Raw genomic sequence first — 25,912 nt, forward strand, 5'->3', positions numbered from 1 at the left:
GTGGTGTGTAGCTGGCTAGAACCGGCCACGTTGCTCCTGGTCTACCTAGTGGACCGAGCCTGGTAATATGATCATTATGTTTTAGGGCGCCATTAAACCAGAGCAGGTTCTCTTGGAATTTTAGTGGAATTTCAGTCTCCTCGAAAGGAGCGTACTCATCCGGTGGTTTCTCTATTTTGTAATAGTGAAACTCTTTTGTTCTAGCGTTTGCCGCTGGAAAGTTTATCCATGAATAGAATACCTCTGTCTGCCGATATTCGTGTGCCTCTATCACGAAAATTACTGTACCACCTTGTGGTGTCAGTCCGTTTTCTATAAGTTTTAAAGTTATAGATTTTCTTAAATGTGCCGGGATGATTATTGCACCCGGTTCAGTAGTATCTTCGGAACCCTGCTGAGTCGCATCTGCTGCGGCCCCAGTGGTTCCGTTTTCTCCTGGCATTGTATAAATGCAAGGTTTGCAGAGCAGGTCTCCAAGGAGACAAAGATTAGGTGCACAATATTTTGGAACACTGTATCCTTCAACGTTGAATAAACCAGAGTTTTACATAGGAATCTCTTCCTACTGAGTTCGGGCGGATTTTAACCTTTTACCCACTCCAGACGTCTATTGGAGTATTTACGGGAGAAAGGGGTCTGTGTGAAATATGCACGACTGAGTTACTCTAACGTCTTGTGTTAGTTTATCGCCTTACCAAACATTGGGCGCCATGTAGTGTAGTTCCTATTTTCCCAATAGGCCCTGCGCATTGGAATAACATAAACAGTAGTATAGACGTAGAAGTGCGGATCTTCCAGGCCTCCACTGACTATGCTAAACTTAATTGGGTTTGTTACCAACTAGCTCAGAAGTCACTGGAAACTTTCTTGACTGAATAGGAAGTGATCAGCTTCCCTGGCACAGCCAAGAAGGGATTCAGTTTTCCAACAACCGTGCAACATGACAACTTTGCTCCTCAGATCAAGAGTCAATCTCTAGGGTCGTGTGAAACAATAGACAGTTATTTTACTCAGTCAGTGGTTGTGCAGTTTACTTTCACAATATGTAGAGAATAGAGAGACGGGCGTTTTCAATAAAGGGTAACATTTATTGAACAGTCTTTCTTCTCGTACAAGAGAAATGAATTGCCACGATTGCAAGACTTGTTATTATAAAAAGTATGTACAGTAAGATAAGTATTGCGAAATAATACTGTAAAAGCATTGATATGGTTTCTTAGCCATACAATGGTTTAAAATGAATAAAACATATATACATTCATATATACATTAGGCTAAAATACTCAACTGGTGCTTCTAACTACGCCTACCCCAGTGTACCTGACCTAAGCCTAATACTTGGGAGGGGAGTAAGTAAGTAGCTTTAAGTTAAGTTGGTTTTGCCAAGGTTTGCTTCAAGAATTCTCTCTAAGGGTTTAGTCAACACCATACCTCTGGAATAGAATGATGGAGGTCTGGTATCTCCTTCAGGGGGTCGATATCCTAGTCACCCGCAAGGGTAGACTAGAAACGCCGGAGCTGGATTTCTCTGCAGGAGAAAGACAGCGTCTCTTCTCAGCGCGTCGAGGAGGAGGAGGAGGGGCAGTGTCCGCGGGCAGCTTGCATCTGCTGGGCTCTTGCAGGGGGACGACTGTTCAGCTCCCAAGTTCACCACACCATCGTTCGCTAGTTAGCAGCAATAGCAGTAGCGATAGCAGCTATGGTATCATCAGCATGACAGCTACTTCAGCAGCGATGGCATTAGCTTAAACAGCAGCAACATCAGCGTTTGCTTAAGGCAACGTTGGTAATATTTATACCTGAAAGGTGCCTTGTTTGACGTAAGTTTTTGGACATAAGACGTCAATAAAGATGTCACTTTATCAGTGCTCATTAGAGTTCTATTACTAATCAAAACACAGCAAGCGGGGATTTCCAGGTTGCTGAGTTTTTATCTTGTTGAAGAACTCGGAGTGTTAATCTAGGAATCTCAGATAGTAACTTCTGCTATGTCATTGCACTAATTGGTTGCAAAGGAAGTGGCAGAGAAAGCGATTCTGAAATGTGGCTCTGTTAGTGTGAGGCCAGAGACGAGTTTCTGAATATTGCACTTGAACGGTTATGCCAATATAGGGAATAAATGGATTTATAGCCGAATAGGGGCATAAGGTCACAGTATCGATCAGGGTCCTAGATTAGAACGCGACAAGGGTAGGGCAGTAGTGTAGGTGGTCATGCTGGGGGTAGTGTTTTAGGGTTTAGGGTAGTGCAATGGTGTTTAAGTAGTGTGGGGGGTCATGCTGGTGGTAGTGTTTTAGGGTTCAGGGCAATGGTATTTGTGTAGTGTAGGTGGTCGTGCTGGGGGTAGTGTCTTATGGTTTAGGGTAGTGCAGTGGTGTTTGGGTAGTATAGTGGGTCGTGCTGGGGTATATTTAGGGATTAGGGTAGTGCAGTGGTGTTTGTGAAGTGCAGGGGTTTGTGCTGAGGTAGTGTTAAGTGTTTGTGGTAGTGCAGTGGTGTTTGGGTAGTGCTGGGTGTAGTGTTTTAGGGTTTAGGGTAGTGCAGTGGTGTTTGGGTAGTGTAGGCATTCATGCTGGGGGTAGTGTTCTAGGGTTTAGGGTATGACAGTGGTGTTTGGGTAGTTTAGGGGGTCATGCTGGGGGTAGATTTAGGGTTTAGGGTAGTGCAGTGGTGTTTGTGTTGTAAGGGGGTCGTGCTGGGGGTAGTGTTTTAGGGTTTAGAGTAGTGAAGTGGTGTTTGTATAGTGTGGGAGGTTTAGGGTAGTGCAGTAGTGTTTGTGTAGTGTAGGGGTCATGCTGGGGGTAGTGTTCTAGGGTTTAGATTAGTGCAGTGGTGTTTGTGTAGTGTAGGGGGTAGTGCTTTAGGGTTTAGGGTAGTGCAGTGGTGTTTGTGTAGGGGGTCATGCTTTGGGTAGTGTTTTTGGGTTTAGGGTAGTGCAGTGGTGTTTGTGTAGTGTAGGGGATCTTGTTTTAGGGTATAGGGTAGTGCAGTGGTGTTTGTGTAGGGGGTCATGGTGCCGGTCGTGGTTTAGGGTTTAGGGTAGTGCAGTCGTGTTTGGGTAGTGTAGGGGGTCGTGCTGGGGGTAGAGTTTTAGGGTTTAGAGTAGTGAAGTGGTGTTTCTGTAGTGTGGGAGGTCATGCTAGGTGTAGATTTAGGGTTAAGGATAGTGCAGTCATGTTTGGGTAGTGTAGGGGTCGTGCTGAGGGTAGTGTTTTAGGGTTTAGGGTAGTGCAGTTGTGTCTGAGTAGTGAAGGGGGTCGTGCTGGGGGTAGTGTTTTTGGGTTCATGGTAGTGCAGTGGTGTTTGTGTAGTGTAGGAGTCATGCTGGAGGTAGGTTTAGGGTTTAGGGTAGTGCAGTGGTGTTTGTGTAGTGTAGGGGGTCCTGCTGGGGGTAGTGTTTTAGGGTTTAAGACAGTGCAGTGGTGTTTGTGTAGTGAAGGGGTCGTGCTGGGGGTAGAGTTGTAGGGTTTAGGGTTGTGCAGTGGTGTTTGTGTAGTGTAGGGGGTTGTGCTGGGGTAGATTTAGGGTTTAGGGTAGTGCAGTGGTGTTTGGGTAGTGGAGGGGGTAGTGTTTTAGGGTTTAGGGTAGTGCGCCCAACCAGCCACAATATCCGTGGACAAAGGGGATCCTGACTCTTTTGAACGCTTCGCCAATTAAATAATTTGGGTCAAGGGCCCTACCACGTCCAAGACCTATCAATTCCTTTCTTGGAGATAAAGGTACATAGTTTCTCATCAATTTCAGGTGTGTGTGCCACCTTTCCCTTCAGTGAGGGCCTGAGGCATTCTCCCCTCATCTTATTCCTGCCCTCCCTTTCAAAGGGTTGATGGATTTTCCCCACCACATACTCTGCCACGTTGGCGTCAGGGGTCCACTCCGCCGACCTGGGATGCTAAATTTGGGTAGGCTCGAACATGTCCGAGTGGACCCCGTCCCCAACCGGGGACTGACAGGAGTGGGACTCTGGATGCCAGGGACGCCCCCAGTCCTTATCCTCATCAGAGGAGAAATCGTCTTCTGATACACCTACACCCTCTCCCTCTAAGGGAAACCCACAGTCGGGGTCTACAATAGTGGTGACAGCGTCGCAATTTTCTCCGGCTCCTCCTCCTCCTGGCAGGGTGCATGTTTTAGCGTTCGCGCACCCCGCGTTATGCTTAACTGCCCTTTTATTCCCCATCTGGGAGCTACTGGGACCGCCACCACCAGATCTGGTTCAATGAACACCCCAGGGATGCTTTTCGCCAGCTTATCAACCTGATCCCTAAGAGGAGCCAGCGCCCTATAAATAGCCAGAGACAGGGCTTGGTCCACTGCTGAAGGGAGAAGTTGGGGGGCCATTCCTCCTCCACTTCCACTTAACCCTCTGGGATCAAGTGTTCTGAATGTCACAATGTGGCATGATTCCTTTTGTCTGAGGGGTCTTATTCGATCTCCACCTCTCTGATTGGGGGACTTGTTCCAACGCACAAAATCTTAATGACTCCCATTTTCCATCATGATGTGTTTCCATATGCTACACAATGGCATTTGATCGTTCTTTGTGTGTCGTTGCCCGGTGTGTTCCAGGATCCTCTTTTTTACCTCAAAGATCGTGCTCCATATATAGCGCTTTTTACGTGGACATTCTACCATGTAAATTAACGTGCAAAAGCACCCATGTAATTTTAGAGTAGTCCTGAGAGATGAACAGTAGAGATGTCTACCATGAGTAGCGTAGTTTTAGTTTTGCTGCTTGTTAAACTTTGAACAAGTCCGTATAATACCAAAAATACACCATGACTTCTCTTGGTTTTTAAGAAGAAGATGCAGTACGCAAATTATGACCTAGTCTGTGTGTTCTTTGTATATTCAGTTGTTGCATTTCAGGTAAGTCTAAAATCTTCAGGAGAAAAGATTGAAAAAAGGAGATGAGGATAGACCCCTCAAGGCCATAAATGCGAAGGTTGTTTCACCTATTGCGATTTTCGAGGATTTCAACCTGTTTTTTAATATGAGAATTTTCCATCTGCATAGGAAGGAATTGTGTTACTTTATGATCAATGGCAGACCATTTGTCATCAAATCTTTGGAGACGTTTATTTGTTTCCTCCCCCCTAGGGTTTATGTGCTCGGATCTCCTACAAAGGTAACCCCAGAGACATCAGTGGGGGAGATATAGCAGGTAAAGGGGGGGGGGGTCTTTTTTAACCTGTTTATTTGATAAAAGCGTGGAGGTAGCAACCAGTTTAAATGAAAGTTTAGTAGTTGGAAGAGTAATGCTGGACGTTATCACCCCTGAAATGGAAGGTGAAGTTTTATGCTTGGAGTCCTCCATAACTGTCTTCAGCACAGAAAGTGGACTAGAATTCAACAAAACTGAAATGTTAGTGTTTCCTTTTACAGATCTAGCTCTCCCCATAAACACAAATGGTAAATAGCAATAGGCTAATATGGAGTAGGAAAGTAATGGCATTAAGAACGCTTCAAGTAGAAAACTACAGGAAGTCAGCAGTAGATATTAACATTGCAAAGTTGAAGAAAGATGAGTAAAATTTACAGGTTATAAAACTGTTGTAGCACTATCACAAATGCAATGTACCAAGTTGTCATTTGTGGATTAAAAAGAACAGCAGACAATTAGAAGCATCCTGAAATGCTAAACAGCGTGGAAATCACTGCAGTATCAGTTGTGTCGCAGAGTCAGACGTCCATACCATTCTTTTAATAGAGGGAACTCTGAGGAGAGGAGGTTAAAAGGACTGGTATCACTTGAAGAAGAAGCATGTTTTGTATGAAAGCGCTGGTCCCCAAATAGCCTTCAAAATATGAAAAGTGAAAGTCCCGGCAATTAATGCAGCGTAAAAAGCTGTACAGAGCTCCATCATCCAGCTGACAACTTCTTCGGTGTCAAGCCACACCCAAAGACAGTATTTCCTGACCTCTAGGAAAAAAAGCTGCGTAAGTACCTTTCAGTGTTCCTATTGTTGTAATGTAAAAAGAAGCAACTTTACATACATCTCAGATGTTCTGCCTCCGTAAAGGTGTTGCTGTGTTTAGTCAAGCTTTGAGATAGAAAATCTCCCACTGGACTTTGGGTAGACACAGTGAGGCCTGTTGATTGGACATTAATCTTTGTTCTTGTTATGCCTGGTCGAATCATTCATCCGTATTCAGAATTCTGGTCCCTCCTTTCAGGCTAAGATGATCTTGTGCCGCCATTTGCTTGGGTTTGCAAACATCTGGCAGTGATCAAATTCAGATGGTCTCTTCTTTGTGGTTAATCGTTTTCAGTCTTCATAAGGGGTGTGGAAATTAATAAAATATCTACTTGGCCATGGGTGAGGTTGCTTCCTAAATCTGCTTGGCCTGTAACAAAATCCACTTGTCCCTTTTGTGCCATGTAATGCGGTGTTGCATAGCAACAAGTGAACCCAATTTGATGAGTCAGGGACCTTGGGTACAAGTAATTTGAATGGACAGTGGTCCCTCACAAGAAAAATAAGACTGAAGGAATTAATGTAGAAATACAATGAGATCTATATTGTATTGGGTTGTCCCTCCGGACCAATTTATAAAAAATATTAATATATTCAAAGACAACAAACCAATAAAATGGAAACACAAACCCTGTTAAAATTAAAATAAGAAGAGAGGCACAGGCATTTCTTAGTGCTTAAAGAAAAGATCAGTAAATTGTCAAGAACATCTGAAAGCAGACACCATAGCACGATTCAATAATATACATAATATAGTGTCATGGTGTCAAGCAGTCGATGTTGTTTCGATCCCATACTAGGAGTACTGGGATTATCATCAGGACATAGACATATATGCCTGAGACTGATGCCTGTAAGGAGAGAAGTGGTGGGGAAAAGGGGGCAAAATGGAAAATAAGAGAATTAAATTCAGGATTTAGATTTAAAAAATTTAAATGTGTCAGAAGGATAGGAGACCAAGAACAGTCAAGCAAACGTGGTAACGCTATATGGTAAATTTCTATGATCAGCAATAGGTCCTGTTCGGAAGGATGACAGATGTGAAAGAGGGAGAGAACTAATACATAAGGTAGTGTCATCATGTAATGCAGTGACAAATTATGGCAGCGATCTCATTATATAGGAGCTCTGAAATAGCCTCTCAGATTATGCCAGGGCTCCTTCTATTGTAGGGTTTGAATACTAGCAATTCCCTTATGTTGTCACATTTCCGCAGATCTACATACAGGGGCTGAAGGTAATGGTAAGCAAGAGTTTCAGGGTTGGAATGCCCTCTTTAGTCTGTGCAAACCTACTAACATGCATATTTGAAGGCTTTTCACGAACTCTTCTCTAAATTTTCCCATACTCAAAGGTTGGAAATTTACTCTGAACAACTACCGACATAAAACTTCTTCCAGGTGGAGAAAAAAGTGGTTGTATGGAAAGTGAACTTGCAAACAGTTAGATTTTGGCATGAGCAAATCTACACCTGCACATCTGCTCACGCTAAAATGCAGTTCACAAATATTTTCTAGGAGTACTATTTCTTGGCCTACTTTTGTAAAGTCTTGTGAATTCACGAAAGCCGTATATCTGCACTTATTGGAGGGAAACAGCCTGAACAACGAATTTTTAACAACGAGTGGCCTTAACAACGACTCGTAAACAACGACCTGCAACTGAACCAAGACCAACTCAACAACTACTACATTAAACAACGAGTAGCCTTAACAACGACTACAAAAACGAACAAACATCTAATAAGTTTTCATTTATCTTGTGAGGCCAATAGATGGCGCTGTAGGATTGTTTTAAGGTGGTTTTTATGCTGAAGTGTTTTTTTTTAAATCGATTTAAATAATGGATTTGGTTTTAATTTTACATTTATTATGCCACAAATTAAGTTAGCATTCTAGTTGTGACCACTTTCACACCCCAGCTTCACAGTGTCATTCTGTGTGATCTCTGGCATTTTGCATTTTTTAATTTAGATTCGATTACTTAGTGCAAAAAAAAAAGTATCAAGCAGCTACTGGAATATATATAATCATTTCAAGAACAGACCACCCGGCACTTCCGCTTTCTTTATCCGATTCTAGCAGGGGTTTTTTCATCACTACGATCGCCCTTAAAGTGAGGTTTCATTAATTTATTTTCCACCATTCTTCTCTATTTTCTGCCATTATTTCTGTAGCTATAAGAATGGCTCCACTACGAGTATTTTCCAGTTTGATGACAACATCCCAAAACAAAGTGGCCCAGTTCGCAAAGTAAAAAGAGATTTAGCTGAATAAAACGTCAAAACCAGCAATATTTTTACTTAAATACAAGACTGAAGATTAACAGATAGTAGCAATGTAGAATAATGACATTAAAATCTGTGATAAGCGTCTAAGTATAAATATTAGTATTTTTTAACAAGAAAAACAATGTAAGAATCGCATTTTAAAAGATAACAGGTTTTCATTTACAACAGTTTAAAAATATGGGTAGATTCGGTTTAAACGTACAAAGAATTAAATTTGTGGTTCAGTTAAGTCGTGGTTCAATAACTCAGTGGTTAGCATTTGGTCGTTCTTTAGCCTTCGTGGTTTAGGCACCCGTGATTGCAGAGGTAGCTGTTTAATCATACAACCCTTAATGCAAGGACATGGGTGCAATGTTAAGACTTTATTTAATAATTGGGCCCCTAATTAGGTCTGGCTTTAACCATGACCTTTTTTGTTTATTAACACAATGTCTCGTTCTCCCTGTCTATCGGCTAGCTTCACTGTGAGTGACAACATTCTGTTCTTTCACAAGTAGCATATCGACAGAGTCGTTTTGTTCAGTGTTCGTAACAACTACTGTCAATAGTGCAGTCTGACCTTACAACATTTACTTAGAGCTCCCACCATAATAATAAGGGTGTTACATTAATGAACAATAAATACAAGTTTGAACAGCATTAACACATGGACACAAATATTACCTTAACTGCATGCAATGCCTTTCCCTGATCCATAATGTGGCACTGTAAACTTGCAGCCGAAGAGTTTGTGCTGTACTTGTCATAAGGACAAAATACTATGTTTCCTCCCCAGACATCGAGCTATATGAATTCCACACCCCTGCCTTATGCCTAAACTCTGGAATTGTCTGCACTACACAGGACCATCCATTACCAAAAAATTGTGAACCCCCTTCCATTCTGCTGCCTGCGGTTAGCGTTTTCCACCCGTACATTTATCTTAATGCCATAATGACCCTGGCTGTATGTTTGCTCTGCAAGATTGTTGTGAACCATTTTAGGACACTATTGTAAATTTCCAGATTCATGCCCTTGTATAGGTATAAATCACTATGTCCTTATATAGGCATGAAAATCATAACCATATTTAGACATAGCTCATGCAGTTCAAATACGGCAGGGCTACTTCCACTAGTTCCGAAAATCTACAGCGATTTCTTGTTAAACTCAGCTTCTACGACTAGGGACTTCCCCTTGCTCGAATACTGACTTGTCCAAGAACTCATACTGTTTTCAAAGAACTGAGAGTCTTTAAGGACGTTATTATGTCCACCTTTACGTCAAACTTGGCAACTTCAAGGTATAAATATGCCCACACTTGCCATAGCAAACACACAGTGGTTTAGAGCAGTTCGACTATCTACTTGCCCGACGCACCCTGCTACTGTAAGTGCCGAAGGAGGCCGACCCTCCAGCAGACGCACTGAGAGAGACACTGTCTTTTCTCCTGACGAGAAATCCAGCTCCAGTGTTTCCAAGCTACCCTTGCGGGTTGTTGGGAAATCCAGTCCTGAGCCTGACCTTCTTCATTCCAAATTAAGGTACAGAGCTGATTAGACCCTAAGAGAACTCTTGGACAGATTCTTGGCAAAAGAATAATCTATTTATTCTACACTACACTTACTTCTTCCCTCATACTAAGATTAGGTTAGGTACACCAGGAGGTGTATTTTAGAAGCACCAGTTTAGTACGTTTAGCCTCTGTTATTTATGTATGTATTTATTTATGGTCTAGGAACCATACAATGCTCTTACGGTATTATTTTATTCTACTCTTTTTACTGTATGCATTATATTTTGCAACCAGTTTTACGATTGTAGCAGTTCATTTCTTATGCTTGAGAAAGAAGACTGTTCAATAAATCCTTTTATTGAAAACGCCCGTCTTTCTATTTTCTCTGCCCTTCTGGTGAAACGAAGCACGCACGATTGACTGAGTGAAATATCTATCTATTGTTTCCACGACTCTGAAGATCAGTTTTATCTTGGGGAAACAAAGTTGTCATTTTTATGCGGTGTCAGAGACTAATCCCTTCTTGTGAATTCGAGAACGTTTCTAGTGACCTCTGAGCTAGCTGACACTCACAATTAAGTCTAATATATTCGATAGGGACCTAGTAGACATAAGTCCTACGTCACATCTATAGGATATATTATTCCAATGCGCAGAGCCTATTGTGAATATAGGAACAACACTACATGGCGCCCAACGTTTGGTAAGGCACTAATTTATAGCTAGATACTAGAGTAACTCAGTCGTGCTTTTCACAGAGACCCCTTTATCCCGTAAAAACTCCAATAGACGGCTGGAGTGGGTTAAAGGATAAAATATCCGCCATAAAATGAGTAGGACGAAAAATCCTATGTATTAGTTTTGGTTTTGTTCAATGTTGAGGGATACAGTGTTCCAAAATATTGTGTACCTTATCTTTATTTCATTGAAACTTGCTCTGCAAACTTCTTAAACAAAATGTCAGACGAAGACAATCCTGGGGGCAGTGGAACTGCAGTAAATGCAAACCAACCAGGTTTTCGACACTACAGGTTTCCGACATGATGATGCGGATGCTATAAACATCCCGGAAAATGTGCGGAAAGCCATAGCTATAAAGCTTATAGAAAATTCCTATCACCAAGAGGTGGTAGAGTCATATTTGTCAGAGAGGCACATTAATATCCGCAGACAGAGGTATTCTATTCATGGATTATCTTTCCACAAGCAAATCCAACAACACGTGTTCCACTTCTACAAGATGGAGGAACTTCCAGCGGAATACGCTCCTTTCGAGGACGTTGAAATTCCACTAACTTACCAAGAGCATCAGCTCTGGTTTAAACGTGCCCTTCATCAAATTCACATTACCAGGTTCGGTCCACTAGGTAGACCAGAAGCAACATGGCCGGTATTAGCCAGCTATACACCACATCCTGCCATAGAACAAATGACAAGTCCAGAACTGTTAGCTCAGCTAAAACAATTAATTAAAATACATAGACAATTGGTACAATATGTCTTGCGGACTTTAACAGTCCAACCTCCAATAAGAATTCCACAGCACACCCCTCATCAGGGGAACACAAACAAAATCACTCCACAGACTATACAGTCAGTCATCGGTTAAGTTGCCCGCAAAAAGGGAACACATTCCATTCTGGTTAGCTCAGAAAATTATTGAAATAGAGGCAGTATTTCCCGATAGTACACCTCATGAGAAACACAGGATTCTAAAAATCTGTGTACCAATGGGGATAGCACCAGACATGGAGGACTGTGACACTTGGGGTACAGTCTTTGCTTCAATCTACACAAAAAAACATGGTGTCCCGTCTGTGGCGGTAATACCAGATGTTCTGAGACAGATTCAAAATGAATACAGTCCAGAACCAGCTTTGAATCTTGGTATGAAATTACTGAAAGATTTCAAACAGGTCTCAGCTATTCTATTAGCTAACATTTAAGGTGAAGCAGCATCGGTGGCAATCCGCCAAAAATTAAACGAACTCGATATTACTGAGCAACCGTATGAACTTGCCAGAATTATTGAAAAATCCTATGAAGAACTAGGAAGAGGTATTTTCGGAGGGAAACCTGTAAAGCCCGAACTAACAGAAAATCCTGAATTTTTTTAATAAAAACAATCTAACTACTCCTAAAAAGAAGTGGGAAAATAGTAGGCAGTCACTTCCTAAAGAGAAGCGCTCTCAGTACAGAAGTAAATCTCCTCAAAAGGAGCACTCTGAAAAGAGGTATAACCTTAGAGACAAGGATAATTTAAAAAAAACTGATAGATATCAAGATACTGATACACTATCCTCTCGTACCTTTCAGACTTCCTCGCAGAAATCCGAAAGAAGGGGACGATCAGAACACAAAGAAAAACGCGTGAAGTCCAAAGACGATCAACGCATTATTAAAAATAAGAAAACTCAATTCTCTAAGAAGAAGGTAGCAAGTATTAAAATCAGGCATGCCGAGGATCTTGAGGACACAACTCAAGAACGGGGTGTGGGCACAAACAATGCTGGACAGCGCAGCAGAGGTCACCATAGCTCGCAGGATCCTGAAAGATCATCTGGAGACAGTGGATCTGACTGAATACATTCAGGTTGAAACTGCCGACACCAGGGTTAGTGTACCCCACAAGTAATACGAAGTAACACTCCGGATAGATGGGGTAATAACTAGGAAAATAAAAGCACTCTTTTTGGAAAAACTATGCAAGGGTTATGACATTCTTCTGGCTGAAAAACACTGGCCACCTGAATATGTCAGGGAGTGCCCATATTGCGGAGAGATCATTATGCCAGCCTTCTCTAATAATATTCCTATTCATAAAAAATACACCTATTCCAGAAAATGGACTGTGGCCCTGGCTCCAGCATTATATAATAATCATGTGGGATGGAAGGAGGGCTCTACTCACCATAAAATTCAGTTAAAAAATCAACCTACTGCTCAGAGGCAGTATCCATTAAAGCAAGAAGCAAAAAACAGGGATATCTTAGATCAACTTGAATACCAAGGGGTGATTGAAACATGCACCTCGTCAATGAACAATCCTTTGTTTCCTGTCTCCAAACCAGACAACACATATCGTCTAGTTTTGGATTAAAGACATTTAAACTTGCTGCAAAACCTTTGCAGTACAAAATGCACACAGTGCATCACTGATGAATACCATGGTGCGGAAAAAATATAAAAACCACAATATATATTTCAAACGGATTCTTCTGTCAAAACATTGCACCTCAAAGCAGGTACTTGACCGCTTTCTCAATAATGGGGACACAACAACACTTTTGTTGTCTCCCCCAGGGATTCAAGAATAGTCCTGGATTATTTTCAGCCAGAGTAACAGAGTTACTACAAACGTATGATGATGAGGCATTATCTTATGTCGATGACATCTATTTTACAGATGATGACTTGGACAGACACTTGACCAGGGTGAACACCATAATTCTTGGATTCGCCTCTGAAGGGTATGAATTCAACTTTAAAAAATCAAGAATTGCCCACCTCAACGTCCTATTCTTGGGATACGAACTTTCAAGTGAAGGCAAAAGCCTGGCAGCAAACTTTTTAGAAAAATGTGCGCTGCTCCAACCTCCAAAAACGCTGAAAAACTTAGTCAATTCTAGGATTCCTGAATTTTGGAAGAACTTACATTCTAAACTACGCAGAAAGGGTTAAACCTCTCTACGAACTATTCAAACCTGATTTCAAACCTACGAATGGGACTCAAAAACACACAGAAGTTTTGCGTTCAGTATAAACAGACATGTTAGCGTCAAAACATTTCCAAACTGGCGACAATGTACGCAACCTTGTACTTTGGAAAATGAAAAAAATAATAATAAATAGATATATGTTTTTCAATTTAATACCTTCTGAGTGGGACAATGACAATGTTTTGAATCAAAGATTAGAGTGTTTACCTTTTTATATACTTAGCTCTAGGAGAGGTTCTCGTGTTCTTGATTATCGCAACCTTGTAATCCGAATCATCCCAGGAAGATACGGATTCACATACCTAACCTTTAATGAAGGTGAAAAGGTACCAATAGCTTACAAATCACACTTGTACACACAAGCTGAAATGAAATTCACTTCAACAGAGACCATTCTGACAGCTGTTCAAAGTGCGCTAGCCAAGGATAGAGCCCTCGCACAGGGTAAACGCATTAAAGTCATTACACCTATACCTGCCTTAGAGGCAGTGACAAAGGCCAGCATTCGAAATGCAAAAGCTCTACATCCGAGATAGATACAATAGGTTAATTCTCTTGCTGCGACAGACGTTGAATATGTTTTTGACCCTTACTTGAAGACACAAGAATTTCTCCAATACGAACAAGAATGTCCTATGCCTACTGAAATTCTGCCTCTAGAACATTACGGCTGTAAAATATATACAGACGGATCAGCGCAGCCCGCAATTGCGGTAAACAAGCTTATAGTGCTGCGTGTGCAATTGTTAAAGGTCGCTGGCGCAATAGTAAATTCAGACCTATGGTCACAAAAACTCAATCTCTCAGAGACTGTACAGCTCAGCGAGATGAACAACAGGCTTTCATGATGTCGCATGAAAATACTGATCGCGAATTCCCCACACTCATAATGTTTGATTCGTATTACTGCGTCCAGTCTTACAATGAATATCTGCAGACCTGCGTTCAAAATGGATTTAAAGATTCAAAAGGTGGCACAATCAAGGATAAAATGTTTTGAGAACAAGTAGTTCTTTTACAGAAAGAACTACTAAAGAATCACGTGATCCATAGACTGAGTCATCAGCGTGATGGCGTTCATGTTGAAGGGAATTCATTGGCTGATGAAGCCGCGTAGGCAGCCATGCAAACGGCTTCCGTAGCTACAATCACTCGTTCAAAAATGAAAATAGACTGTGAAACCATGCTCGCTGTCAATGCCACGAGCAAAGGCAGCGGAGCTGCGTTACCTCCAAACTATCCACTCGAGTATACATACATAATTGATGCAAACTGTGTTCCTTTTGCTCGAATCCCTGGAATGGGGGATAGGGTAATTCCAAGCAGGAACCGGAGAGGTGTTCCGATTCACCAAGCACATATGGGAGAGGGTCTGATACATCAAGAGATCTCAAAATCTGTATTAGAATTAGAAGAGATGTACTGGTGGCCAGGAATGAGAGCTCACTCATACGAATTCGGAATTACTTGCGATGACTGTTACAAATATCACAGCTTGGAACACCACTAGATTCCGGACTACAGCGTAGCCAGCCCGGTACAGACACCACTGTTAAATAGCATTAGACTATCCACGCTCAAATGTCCTCCAAACACTAGGCCAAGATTCATTTGGATGTGGCCTCAGCGCTCGGCTGACGCCTAAACAGTTATTAAAGATTTGCGAGTCTTTTTAAGACATATACACAATCAGCACACTACATTCTGATCAGGGTCCTGCGTTTAGCTCTAGGGCTTACAATGTGGCCATGGCCAGCTTGGGCGTTGCATTGCGATTTTGGAGTCCATTCTATCCTGAGGGAAATTCAGTTGTGGAGAGAAAAACCTGTGACATAAAGCAATCTATAACAGCTAGGGTATTAGGTTCGGGTGACGGGTGGGTCAAATATCCAACGTAGTCTTAATAACATGCCAAGAAATTCTCTGGGTGGAATCACTCCATATGAACTCCTTTTTGGTACTAGAGTGTTGGTTGAAGACCTTGATCGTCATACTTCAGTGGTGGAACAAAAACCCTTTTATATCAAAGATTGTTTGGCTGTTTTACAGGACTTAAATGAAACGACAAGAAGTATAAGCAACACCGGCGAAAAGCCAACAACCACTGAAGAAAAACCACCTGTCCCAGCAAGACCAGTCTGGATTCCAAAGATTGGGGATCTGGTCAGGGAAAAAATAGCGGACAAGAAGGAATTTGGGCCTTCTTTCAGAAAACCAGTACCAGATCTATCAGTCCACGGATCAAGAACAGTGCTACTGCCGCCCCTTGCTGGAAAAAAGGAGAACAGGTCTGTATCAATTGACCTGGTAAAACCACACCATGGTGCCGATAATAAGTAGAAGGCCCAGTGGGCTCCCACGATGTAACAGACAACCAAATCTTGCTACTATCCAAGAGGTTCAATCTGAAAGACTCATCACCTTTGAAGATTCTAAAGTAAGAAAAAAAGGACTATGCAACAAAGCAATGGAACTTGTGCCACTTGAAACCCAAATAACAGTTCGTCAAGAAACTCCTGTCTACAATGATGTAGCATCTGACTATACAAACATGTCAAGGGAACAAGCAACTACAGCAATTTCAAAGAATCCGGATGCATTACTAACTTGACAGAACTGCCTCTGGCTATTTCATCAACTTCGATACCTTTTCTGAGGATCCCAGTGAACCTGAAACAGCGTCAAAAAACAAAACTATCAAGGAACAATTAATGGAACTTGGTCAAGAGCTTGAAAATACATATCTGGTTTCACCATGGGTTGAATTTTGGATTGGATTAGGTGTATTTTATCTCCTACTATGGCTCATTCTAGTTTTAAGTTTGGGAAGGCAGATGGAAAACATATTAGAATGGACACAGCAAGTAAGAACATCAAATTACTCCTGAAACCACACAAATCATCTCATCATGAACAACGAGACCCGTCATCGGTAAACATCACAGCGGTTCCTCTACCTGGTGGAATAGCATGGGAAAGAACTGATTATGGCATTTATGGCCCTGTTGAGCTGCTGAAAATTCCACACCAATTTAAGGTTTCCTTGAGTGATTTCGTTTCATCCAGCACATTTTCTGATGATTGGGACTTAGAAACTGTTAATAACATGATGGCAGACTTAGAAATGTCAGCAACTTTTAGAAAACATGAATACTTAGAAGATTCATTTAATTATGAAGAAATGTATTGTTTTAATTGTTTAACTTCTTTCTTATAATTATAGTGTAGGAAAACTATGCCTTGAGTGGCTGCAGAAATCCACACTTCCAGAAATAAAACAACACTCATCTTTGCTTAAAGATGGTGTTGATTTACGAGAATTCTTACTGGGACCTCGTAATCCACATCATAAACGTTTCATATACTCCGGTATATACGCTGCATACAATGAAGCATGGAAAGTCACGCAAATGGAAACAGCTGAAAGAATACGAGAAATTGATCGTATTAATTTAGAGAAAGTACACTCTGTAGTTAACAATTGGTTAACAACTCTGTCATCTTGAATTTATTCTTTGGACAGCATTGTATCCTCTGCCATTGACATAATGGAACAGGACTTGCTAATGTTACAGCATGGCCAGTCTCAATTAAGTTCTATAATACTGTTAGGCTGGACGTTACAAAACCTTCGTTCTGGCTATGTGTCCTGGTGTCTAATCAACACTATGTAATTGTTTACTGTATTTAACCTTACAGATAAACAAATCTCGTTGGCACAGAGGGGAGCCGACTATACTGTGCTGAGCATAGAAAAGCTGGAGAGATTACCATTGACCGTTTCTGAGAAACCATCAGTTGAATGGATAATACATGGCACCATCATGATACCAGTGACGTCTTTCCAGTTTCAGTATTGCTTAAAACACATAACAGCAGGCCTGTATGAAAGTTTGGATAAAGAATACATTAAGTCGACCGGGGATTTACCGTATACACACAAATGTTGGAGTGGGGGAAAGGAGGTATTTCTTAGTGGTAAAAATTGTAAAAACTCACTAAGCGGTACACTATTATGTCAAGGTGTTAATTTGCACGGAGCCTACGAGGGTTCTTCCAATAACCTCTCTTGCCACCTGCAAGGTTTGCCCGCAGCGGCGATAGATCCAATTTTTAGGCAGCTTTCCAATGCTACATTATGTTAAATGATCACAGCTGTTGTGGAATGATGCCTGGAATAGTCTATCTCGTTAGTGTATCTGCCAGGGTCACTTGTATGCAAGTATTGTTTCCAAAAACCAAGGCAGACGGGGAGTCGCCACTATGGCCTTCACTGAACATCTCTTCTATACAAATTGATACTTTAAGCAGAATGAAAGCCATTCTTTTGCAAAAAACTGTGCCACTGGCCTCCTCGAGAGAGACGTATGATCTGCAAGTTGCAAGGACTTCTGCAGAGATACATGCATTATTATCAACAAACTGCCTAGTACATTTCGCAGAAATGTTAGGTCGTATCTTAAACACGTCTGATACTAGCGGTATTGTACATGTATTTAAGACGATTTTTTCGGGACTGTTAGCACCCATTAAAGCAGTCCTGGGCGTTTTTCCTAACTTCGTACACTCTGTCTTTGGCGGCCTGCCTCTCATTTTGAGACTCGTAGCAGGGATCTTATTTTTATTCCTCCTGCTCCATTATGGCAAATCCGGACGCCAGCGATACCCAAGTCAGCATGGAGAATGCGCTCCCGGTCATGCGGTATCGTGACAGAATAACACAGATCCTTGGCTTGGCTTGGATCTGAATACCACATGGTTCCTGTCATTCAGACCAATCTGGCAAGATTGCATCTTACCTGTTCTACGATGCCTGCTTTGTGGAGAGGAATGCGTGTTGGATATCTGTCTAACAATACCATCGCATTGCCAATGGATGTTGACGCATTACTGGGTCCGGTAACGGCTCATGTGTTGTGTTGCCCCCAACGGCTACCAATCCTGATGACGGCATTCATTGAGATCTCACCGGCAAATCCAACTGGAGGTGAGATACGAGGACCAACAGGCACACAGGTACGATCTGCAATGAACATTGCTAATGCGGCTCATACTGACGGCAATGCTTCACATCTGTATACAATTGACCTTCTTAATGAAGTGTTTGAACTTTCATCTAGTGTGGTAGACGATTTCTTTGCCAGCCTCAATGATTTAATATTTTCTCCTGACACCGAGAATAACTTTTGAAATAAGTACACAGCGTTCTTTTGAACTCTGAAATGCGACCTTCACTTTTTCAAAACAAAAGCTTTCAAATTTGGAACTTTATTTCACTTCGATTTAATTTGACTTTTTTCCAAAACGAACTAAACTTTGGCACAAAGTGATCTGCTTAAAGTAGAACTATTCTTAGAGAACAAGAATTCTTTGACTACTTCCTAGAAACAATATTGATCTAATGCACTAACCAAAATAGCTAGTATATTCTGCTGTGGGATGGTCTCGACTTCTTTCTTTTCTGTATCTAGAGCCATTTCATAAAATGTAAATTTCGTGAATAATATGTTTAGCATTGCTAATATCATATCATATGCTTACAATTAAATCATTTCTTTTAAATGCATACTGTACTGTACTGTACATAATGGTCTTTTTTGTGTACGACCATTTTTTTAATACATTTCATGTATTTGTGGGTGGGATTATAAAAACACATGCTCTAGCTTATATGTTTTAAGTACTTGATCTTAATGAACATGATAACGTGGAGTGTGTCTTGTGAACCATTTTAGGACACTATTGTAAATTTCCCGATTCATGCCCTATATAGGTTTGAATCACTATGTCCTTATATAGGCATAAGAATCATAACCATATTTAGACATAGCTCATGCAGTCCAAATACGGCAGGGCTACTTACACTAGTTCCGAAAGCTACAACGATTTCTTGGAAAACTCAGCTTCTACGACGAGGGACTTTCCTTGCTCGAATACTGACTTGTCCAAGAACTCATAGTGTTTTCAAAGAACGGATAGTCTTTAATGACTTTATTTTGTCCACCTTTACGTCAAACTCAGCAACTTCAAGGTATAAATATGCCCACACTTACCATAGCAAACACACAGCGGTTTAGAGCAGTTTGACTATCTACGTGCCCGACGCGCCCTGCTACTGCAAGTGCCGAAGGAAGCCGACCCTCCAGCAGACGCACTGAGAGAGACGCTGCCTTTTCTCCTGCCGAGAAATCCAGCTCCAATGTTTCCAAGCTAACCTTGCGGGTTGGTGGGAAACCGAGTACTGAGCCTGACCTTCTTCATTCTTAATTAAGGTAAGGAGCTGATTAGACCCCAAGAGAACTCTTGGACAGATTCTTGGTAAAAGAATAATCTATTTTACACCTCACTTACTTCTTCCCTCATACTAAGATTAGGTTAGGTACACCGGGGTAGGAGTATTTTAGAAGCACCAGTTGAGTACTTTTAGCCTCTGTTATTTATGTATGTATTTATTTATGGTCTAGGAACCATACAATGCTCTTACAGTATTATTTTATTCTACTCTTTTTACTGTATGCATTATATTTTGCAACCAGTTTTACGATTGTAGGAGTTCATTTCTTATGCTTGAGAAAGAAGACTGTTCAAAAAATCCTTTTATTGAAAACGCCTGTCTTTCTATTTTCTCTGCACCTATGGTGAAACGAAGCATGCACGATTGACTGAGTGAAATATCTATCTATTGTTTCCACAGCTCTGAAGATCAGTTTTATCTTAAGGAAACAAAGTTGTCATGTTTATGCGGTGGTCAGAGACTAATCCCTTCTTGTGAATTCGAGAAAGTTTCTAGTGACCTCTGAGCTAGCTGGCACTCACAATTAAGTCTGATATATTCACTCACAATTAAGTCTGATATATTCGATAGGGACCTCGTAGACATAAGTCCTATGTCACATCTAAAGGATATATTATTCCAATGCGCAGAGCCTACTGGGAATATAGGAACTACACTACAAGGTTTTTGTTTACTCAGTCATTCTTTTGCTCATTCATGTCAGTATTTGGTGGTCCACAAGCCAAAGTTTCTATATTTGATTTGACAGCCACTTTTTTTCAAAACTGTTCATATTTATTTTATTTAGCAAATTAAAGCACAACTATATCTTGAGTGTCACATCATTGTCATTCAAACCAAAATTGACAGTGTGGCAATAAGCTGAGAAAAAACAATAAATAACTCAGCGGGGTGGGGGTGGGAAAGAGGCAGTTACCAGTAAGTGGCAGAGTTGCTACATAGTGCCATTGAATAAATAGTGAGGACTGGCGTCAGGTGTATCATGTTTCTTCAGCTGATGATTTTATTTTGCGTGTTAAAAGTCCCAATAATACAAAAAGTAATGCAGAAAATGTTTGGGAATCTGACTAGGATTAAGAAGGAAGAGAGTCTGAAGATGGCAAAGCTAGAAGGTTAGGCAGGAACTGCTGTGTGTACTCTTAGAGCCTCACTCTTATGGGGGAGCAGGAGCACCACCGGCATATTTGGCGGTGGACTTCGCTCCGCTTGCAGAGTTGGCGGAGCTCGCATTCGTCAACATCAAGTTGGTTAGCACGAGCAAGGAAAATCCACCTCACGATGACATGTTTTCTCGTTCACCATCGTCAATATCAAGTTGGCGGTCACAAGCGTGGAAAATCAACCTCCCAGCGAGATTTCTCAAAGCAGGCGGTCAGATTTCTCATTGCAAGTGATCGCGTATGCTCGCGACTGCTTGTGTCGAGAAACTGCGTTTGCGTTGAGAAAGTAGCTGCTTGAGTAAAAATCTACTCGAGCGGCAGAAAGGGAGCTGCACCCGCTTGCGTTGTGTATCTTGCTGTTTGCGATGATTGTACATTGCTGACATGCATCTGGCACTGATAAGCATTGTGAACAGCATTTATCTAATGCACTCCGCTGCATGCGCTGCTTCGCATAGCGCGGCAGAGTTATTTTTGCACTACGCAGAACTCCGCGAACTCCACCCTGGCATCATTTTGAGATCCCCGCCATGCATGCATTGATTTAACAGCCCTCAGTGCTGCTGATGTATCTATCGGAAGTTTTGGGATTGATTTTCAAAGACATGTAGTTAAAAGGCCGTCTGTTGTACCACTTCCCATACTCCTAAAAGCTTTTGTGAATCACCCATTTGGAGAATATAATTTACTAGTGTGCACACTTTTTAATTTCAATATGTATAGTAAAACCAGTGTGTTTGTTTTAGATGTTCCTGCATTTCAATGAACATGGACTCGTGACATGCTCTGCGGATCATCTCGTTATCTTATGGAAACTGGGAGAGAGGGAGTCCAGACTGCGCAGTTCAATACTTTTCGAGAAATTAGAGCAAAACGGTGGTTTGCAGCCAAAGTTTTAACAGAGCCCATGGGAGGAATAACCGTACAGGGAATGTATGCAAGAGTTTGAGTGTGCCAAACGTTAACAATATTTTTTATGTATATAGAATTGTTATGTATTGTGTAAACTAACAATAAATATAAATACGTATTGAATGTTTCAACATGTTTTAATTTGATGTTAACTTTTCACACTGTGAAAAATGTCAGGTACTCTGTTTTGAAAAAAGATTGAAGATGATAAATTACATGTCAGGTTTTAGCTGATAGCCTGATTAACTTTATATGTATTTGCGGATTAGTGGTCCAAATTAAATTTAATAAAAATGTTAGCAAGGGTTTGAGGAGTGACCCTCCATGTTGGCAGTGTTCATGGCACAGCCATTCAAAGCATGTCACTTTCTGGCTATTCTCAAAAATCAGAAATATATTTTGTGTATAATTTTGCCCCACTCTTATGGGTTGCAGTCGGATAAAGGCCTGAGGTTCACTTGTTGGACTTTGGAATGTATGGTCTGAAATCAAAAATGATGTAATTGTACATTACACCTTCATGTTGTTCTTGGTTAATTTTCAGGCAAGTTATCAAAGCTTATTGAAGAAAAAGTAAAGATGTGCTATTTATGAGATACTACATCTCAGTGAACCTGGTATTTGATGACTTCTTTTCTCGTTCTTAAAAACGTTTAAAAAATGGATAGACTTCTTTAATGCAAGGACACATCAAAATGTTCTGCTTCATTATATATAATGTTATTTTGTTCAGTTATATTGTTTTAGATCCTGCAGTGAATGATTATGTGACGGTCATCCGGCTGGCATCTGGAAGGGAGGGGATGGTAGCTCATCCACTGGTGCGAAGCAGAAAGACCCAGGACTGTTGCCTTTTCTTTATCTAATTCACCCTGTGTATCCATTATATCAGGACCCCACGCCCCTCCAGTGTCTGAGTCTCCCTTATCCACATTCAACATTTGGAACCTGCAATCCAGATGCCGATATGATTCCGCCTTCGTAGTCTGTAGTTGACGTTAAATCCCTCCTATCTTTCTCGTGTGCAAGAAGACACGCAAAGCCTTTCCTTACCATATGTCTGACAAACTCAATTGTTTATTTAGATTATCTCCAAGGACAGATCGGTACCTCTCTCTCGGACTGCTCTACGCCCCGATGTTTGAAATAGCTTGTGTTGTCGGCACTTGCCCAACTGTTGTGCATATGATAAACCAACCTGTAGATGCTTCTTAGACCTTTAATAACTAGCAGTTATAACACTGGCTCCTTTTCCGCTCATTACCGTGGTGTGTGGAACTGTATGCATTTGGTGTCCATAAAAAAGCAATACCCTTCCATTTTTATGCTTTTAAACCGTCTGCATCGTAAGCTTTTGGTTGTACATAATCGGTACCTGAACGTGTAACCATCTGGAGTAAAAACAGCTATAATTTAGAGACATATGAGCCCATTAAAAAATGCATTAAACATGATTTATGCTGATACAATGCAATACAGTTTGTGTCTGGGAGGGCCCAGCTATCCGCAGTAGCTTAGTAGGCGGCATGAAGGTTCCAAAATATTTATTTTATTTATTTTGAGGGTTTTATATAGCGCGAACAAGACTCTTGCGAGTATCAGATCACTTTACAAGAAAAAATGTAAGTCAGAAACCAACATGTAGCAAGAACAAGAGATCGGTGTTGACATGGTACAGAACTTGAACATGTAAAGTCAGTTATCATGGAGGAACAAATGTAAGCTGATTGAGGACAAATACATAGATAGGTACAATAATACAAGAGCTAACAGAAAGGTCAAGATCACGTGAATTGAGCCATGAGAATCGCTTTTACTTCTTTTTTGAAGGAGGCAGGGGACGGGTTTGTTCTTGTTTCCGTGACAAAGCGTTCCAAATCCCAGGAGCCATGCCAGAGAATGAGCGTGAATAGGTTTTTTTCTTGGAAAGTCATTGTGGTTTTAGAAGAAGTGACTTGGCTCTCCTGGAGGTTCTGCTGCCAGCAGAGAGCTCCAGTTTCAGAGCTAGATAGTGCAGAGAGTTGTGGTGCAGGGCTTTGTGAGTCATACAAGCGATTTTAAGATGAATTCTAGCTTCAAATGGTAGCCAGTTGAGGGCTCTGAGGTCAGGAGATATGTGTGAATTTCTCTTTGAGCCAGTGATGAGTCTCGCAGCAGAGTTGATGGTGGCTCTTAATGGGGCTGTAGATGACCTTGGGAGGCCACATAAGGTTACAGCACCATATTCCACTCTAGGTGGACAGCTTGTTTGAAATCAAATGCTGGCAGAGAGGGTTTCAGTTTTCGCAGGGTCCTCAAGTGGAAGTTGGCTCCTTTAGTGGAGGCGCTTATGTGCTTCTGCATCTTTAAATTACTGACAAGAGTTATTCCAAGTGATTTAGCTGACTCGACGATTAGTGGTTGACCTTTGAGAGCTGTTAGGTGCATTCAGCCAATCAAGGATAGTGGGGCGGCGGTTAGGAGGAATTCCGTTTGGAGGTAGTTTAGTTTCAGATGATTTTCGGCCAGCCAAGTTTAGGTTTTTTGTAGAGTGTAGTTGAGTGATTTGATGTCATTGAGTGAGTGGATCTTGATATAAATTTGGGTGTCGTCTGCATACATATGGAAGTGGATCTTGGTGAGGCTGAGAAGATCTGTAAGAGGTTCCATGAAAAGTTTGAGACGGGTCAGTGAGAGAGAGGAGCCTTGTGGAACTCCCAGAGTTACAGGCAAAGGATTGGACATGGTTTGGCTGACTTTGAATCTTTGGGATCTGTTTTGAAGGAAGGAGGCGTACGAATGAAATACAGTGTCAGACAGTCCCATTCTGTGTTTCAGGAGTTCAAGCAGGTTGTCGTGTTTGACGGTGTCAAAAAGCAGACAATAGATCTAGAAGGATAAGAAGACAAGCTTCATTTTGGTACAGAATTTTTAGAGCATTGTTAATTATATGACTCATGTCCGATTCGGTACTATGACCTGCTCGGAAACCAGATTGAAATTGGTTAAGCGAGTTGAATTTATCAATGTGACTGTTCAACTGCATGTTAACACATTTTTCCAAGAGTTTGGCTAACGTAGGTATGGTAGAAATCGTCCGATAGTTATTTAAGACTGAGGGGTCCGCTTTTGTCTTCTTTAGGATTGGCAAAACCTGACAAGTTTTCAGGATGAGTGGAATGATTCCCCGAAGGAGGGACATGTTTACGATCTTGGTCCAGAGAGGTAGTAACAGGGGAATGAAGTCTTTTAGGTAGTTAGCCGGGAGCAGGTCTGTGAAATGGTTGGAAGGTTGCAGAGAGGTTAGTGTCTTTAGTATAAAGTCTTCACTGTACGTGTTGAAGTGGGACAAATTTGCGTTGTTTTTGAGTTTGAATTTAGGAAGGATGTTAGTTTGCGCACCATCCAGGTCCGCGGATGAATTCTTATTCATGTCTGAGATGGCTAAGAGGTCCTTGAGTAGATCTGATTTTATGGATTCTGTTTTAGAAGCAAAAAAGTAGTCAAATTCTTCACAATTGGGTAGATTAAGAGGGATGGCGTTCGGGAGAATGGGTATGCTCTTAGTTTGGGATTTAATAAGGTCGAAAAGCTTTTTGGGCCGGTTCTTGGCTTGGTCAAGTTGCGACCTGAAGAAGTCGTTATAGACTTAATGATTTTCCTAAAGTTGGAGTTTCTGGAGAGTTTTAGGAGCTTAAAGTGCTCAGCTGAGGGAGCGGCTCTCCACCGTCGTTCAAGTAATCCGAGAGAGTGTCTATCTTCATTTAGCGTCCCGTCATACCAGGGTTTTGAGTCTTTTGTGGAGGCTCTTTTCAGTTGGAGCGGGCAATGTTATCAAGAAGATTGTTCATGGATTGGAAGAAGTGATTGGTTAGACCCTGGACATCGTTTAGGTCATCCGGGGGGCATAGAGGGTTAGAGTTTGTTAATACTAAAGGGATAGAACCAACGTTTTTCAGGTTTCTTTTCCAGATCTTCGGTCTCAGGGGTTGTGTTGGGAGGCGGTTAATATCTTCTAAGACTTGGAAAGTGATAATGTGATGGTCAGACCAATCGCAAGGGAGGTTCCAGTCAAGTAGTGAGA

The 25,912-nt window shown here is 41.4% G+C and overlaps 1 protein-coding gene across 1 annotated transcript in view; it reads left to right on the forward strand.

Annotated features, from left to right (window-relative positions):
- The window catches only part of WDR41 (WD repeat domain 41), a 624,116-nt gene extending 601,649 nt beyond the window's left edge, over nucleotides 1–22,467 (forward strand). The window contains exon 13 of the mRNA XM_086960751.1: nucleotides 21,684–22,467. Coding sequence (XP_086816877.1) covers nucleotides 21,684–21,836 — 153 coding nt within the window. The 3' untranslated portion in view covers nucleotides 21,837–22,467. The remainder of the gene's footprint in view (nucleotides 1–21,683) is intronic.
- Nucleotides 22,468–25,912: the final 3,445 nt, after the last annotated feature.

This window comes from Lissotriton vulgaris, chromosome 3_1, assembly GCF_964263255.1.
Source record: "Lissotriton vulgaris chromosome 3_1, aLisVul1.2, whole genome shotgun sequence".
Lineage (NCBI taxonomy): Eukaryota > Metazoa > Chordata > Amphibia > Caudata > Salamandridae > Lissotriton > Lissotriton vulgaris.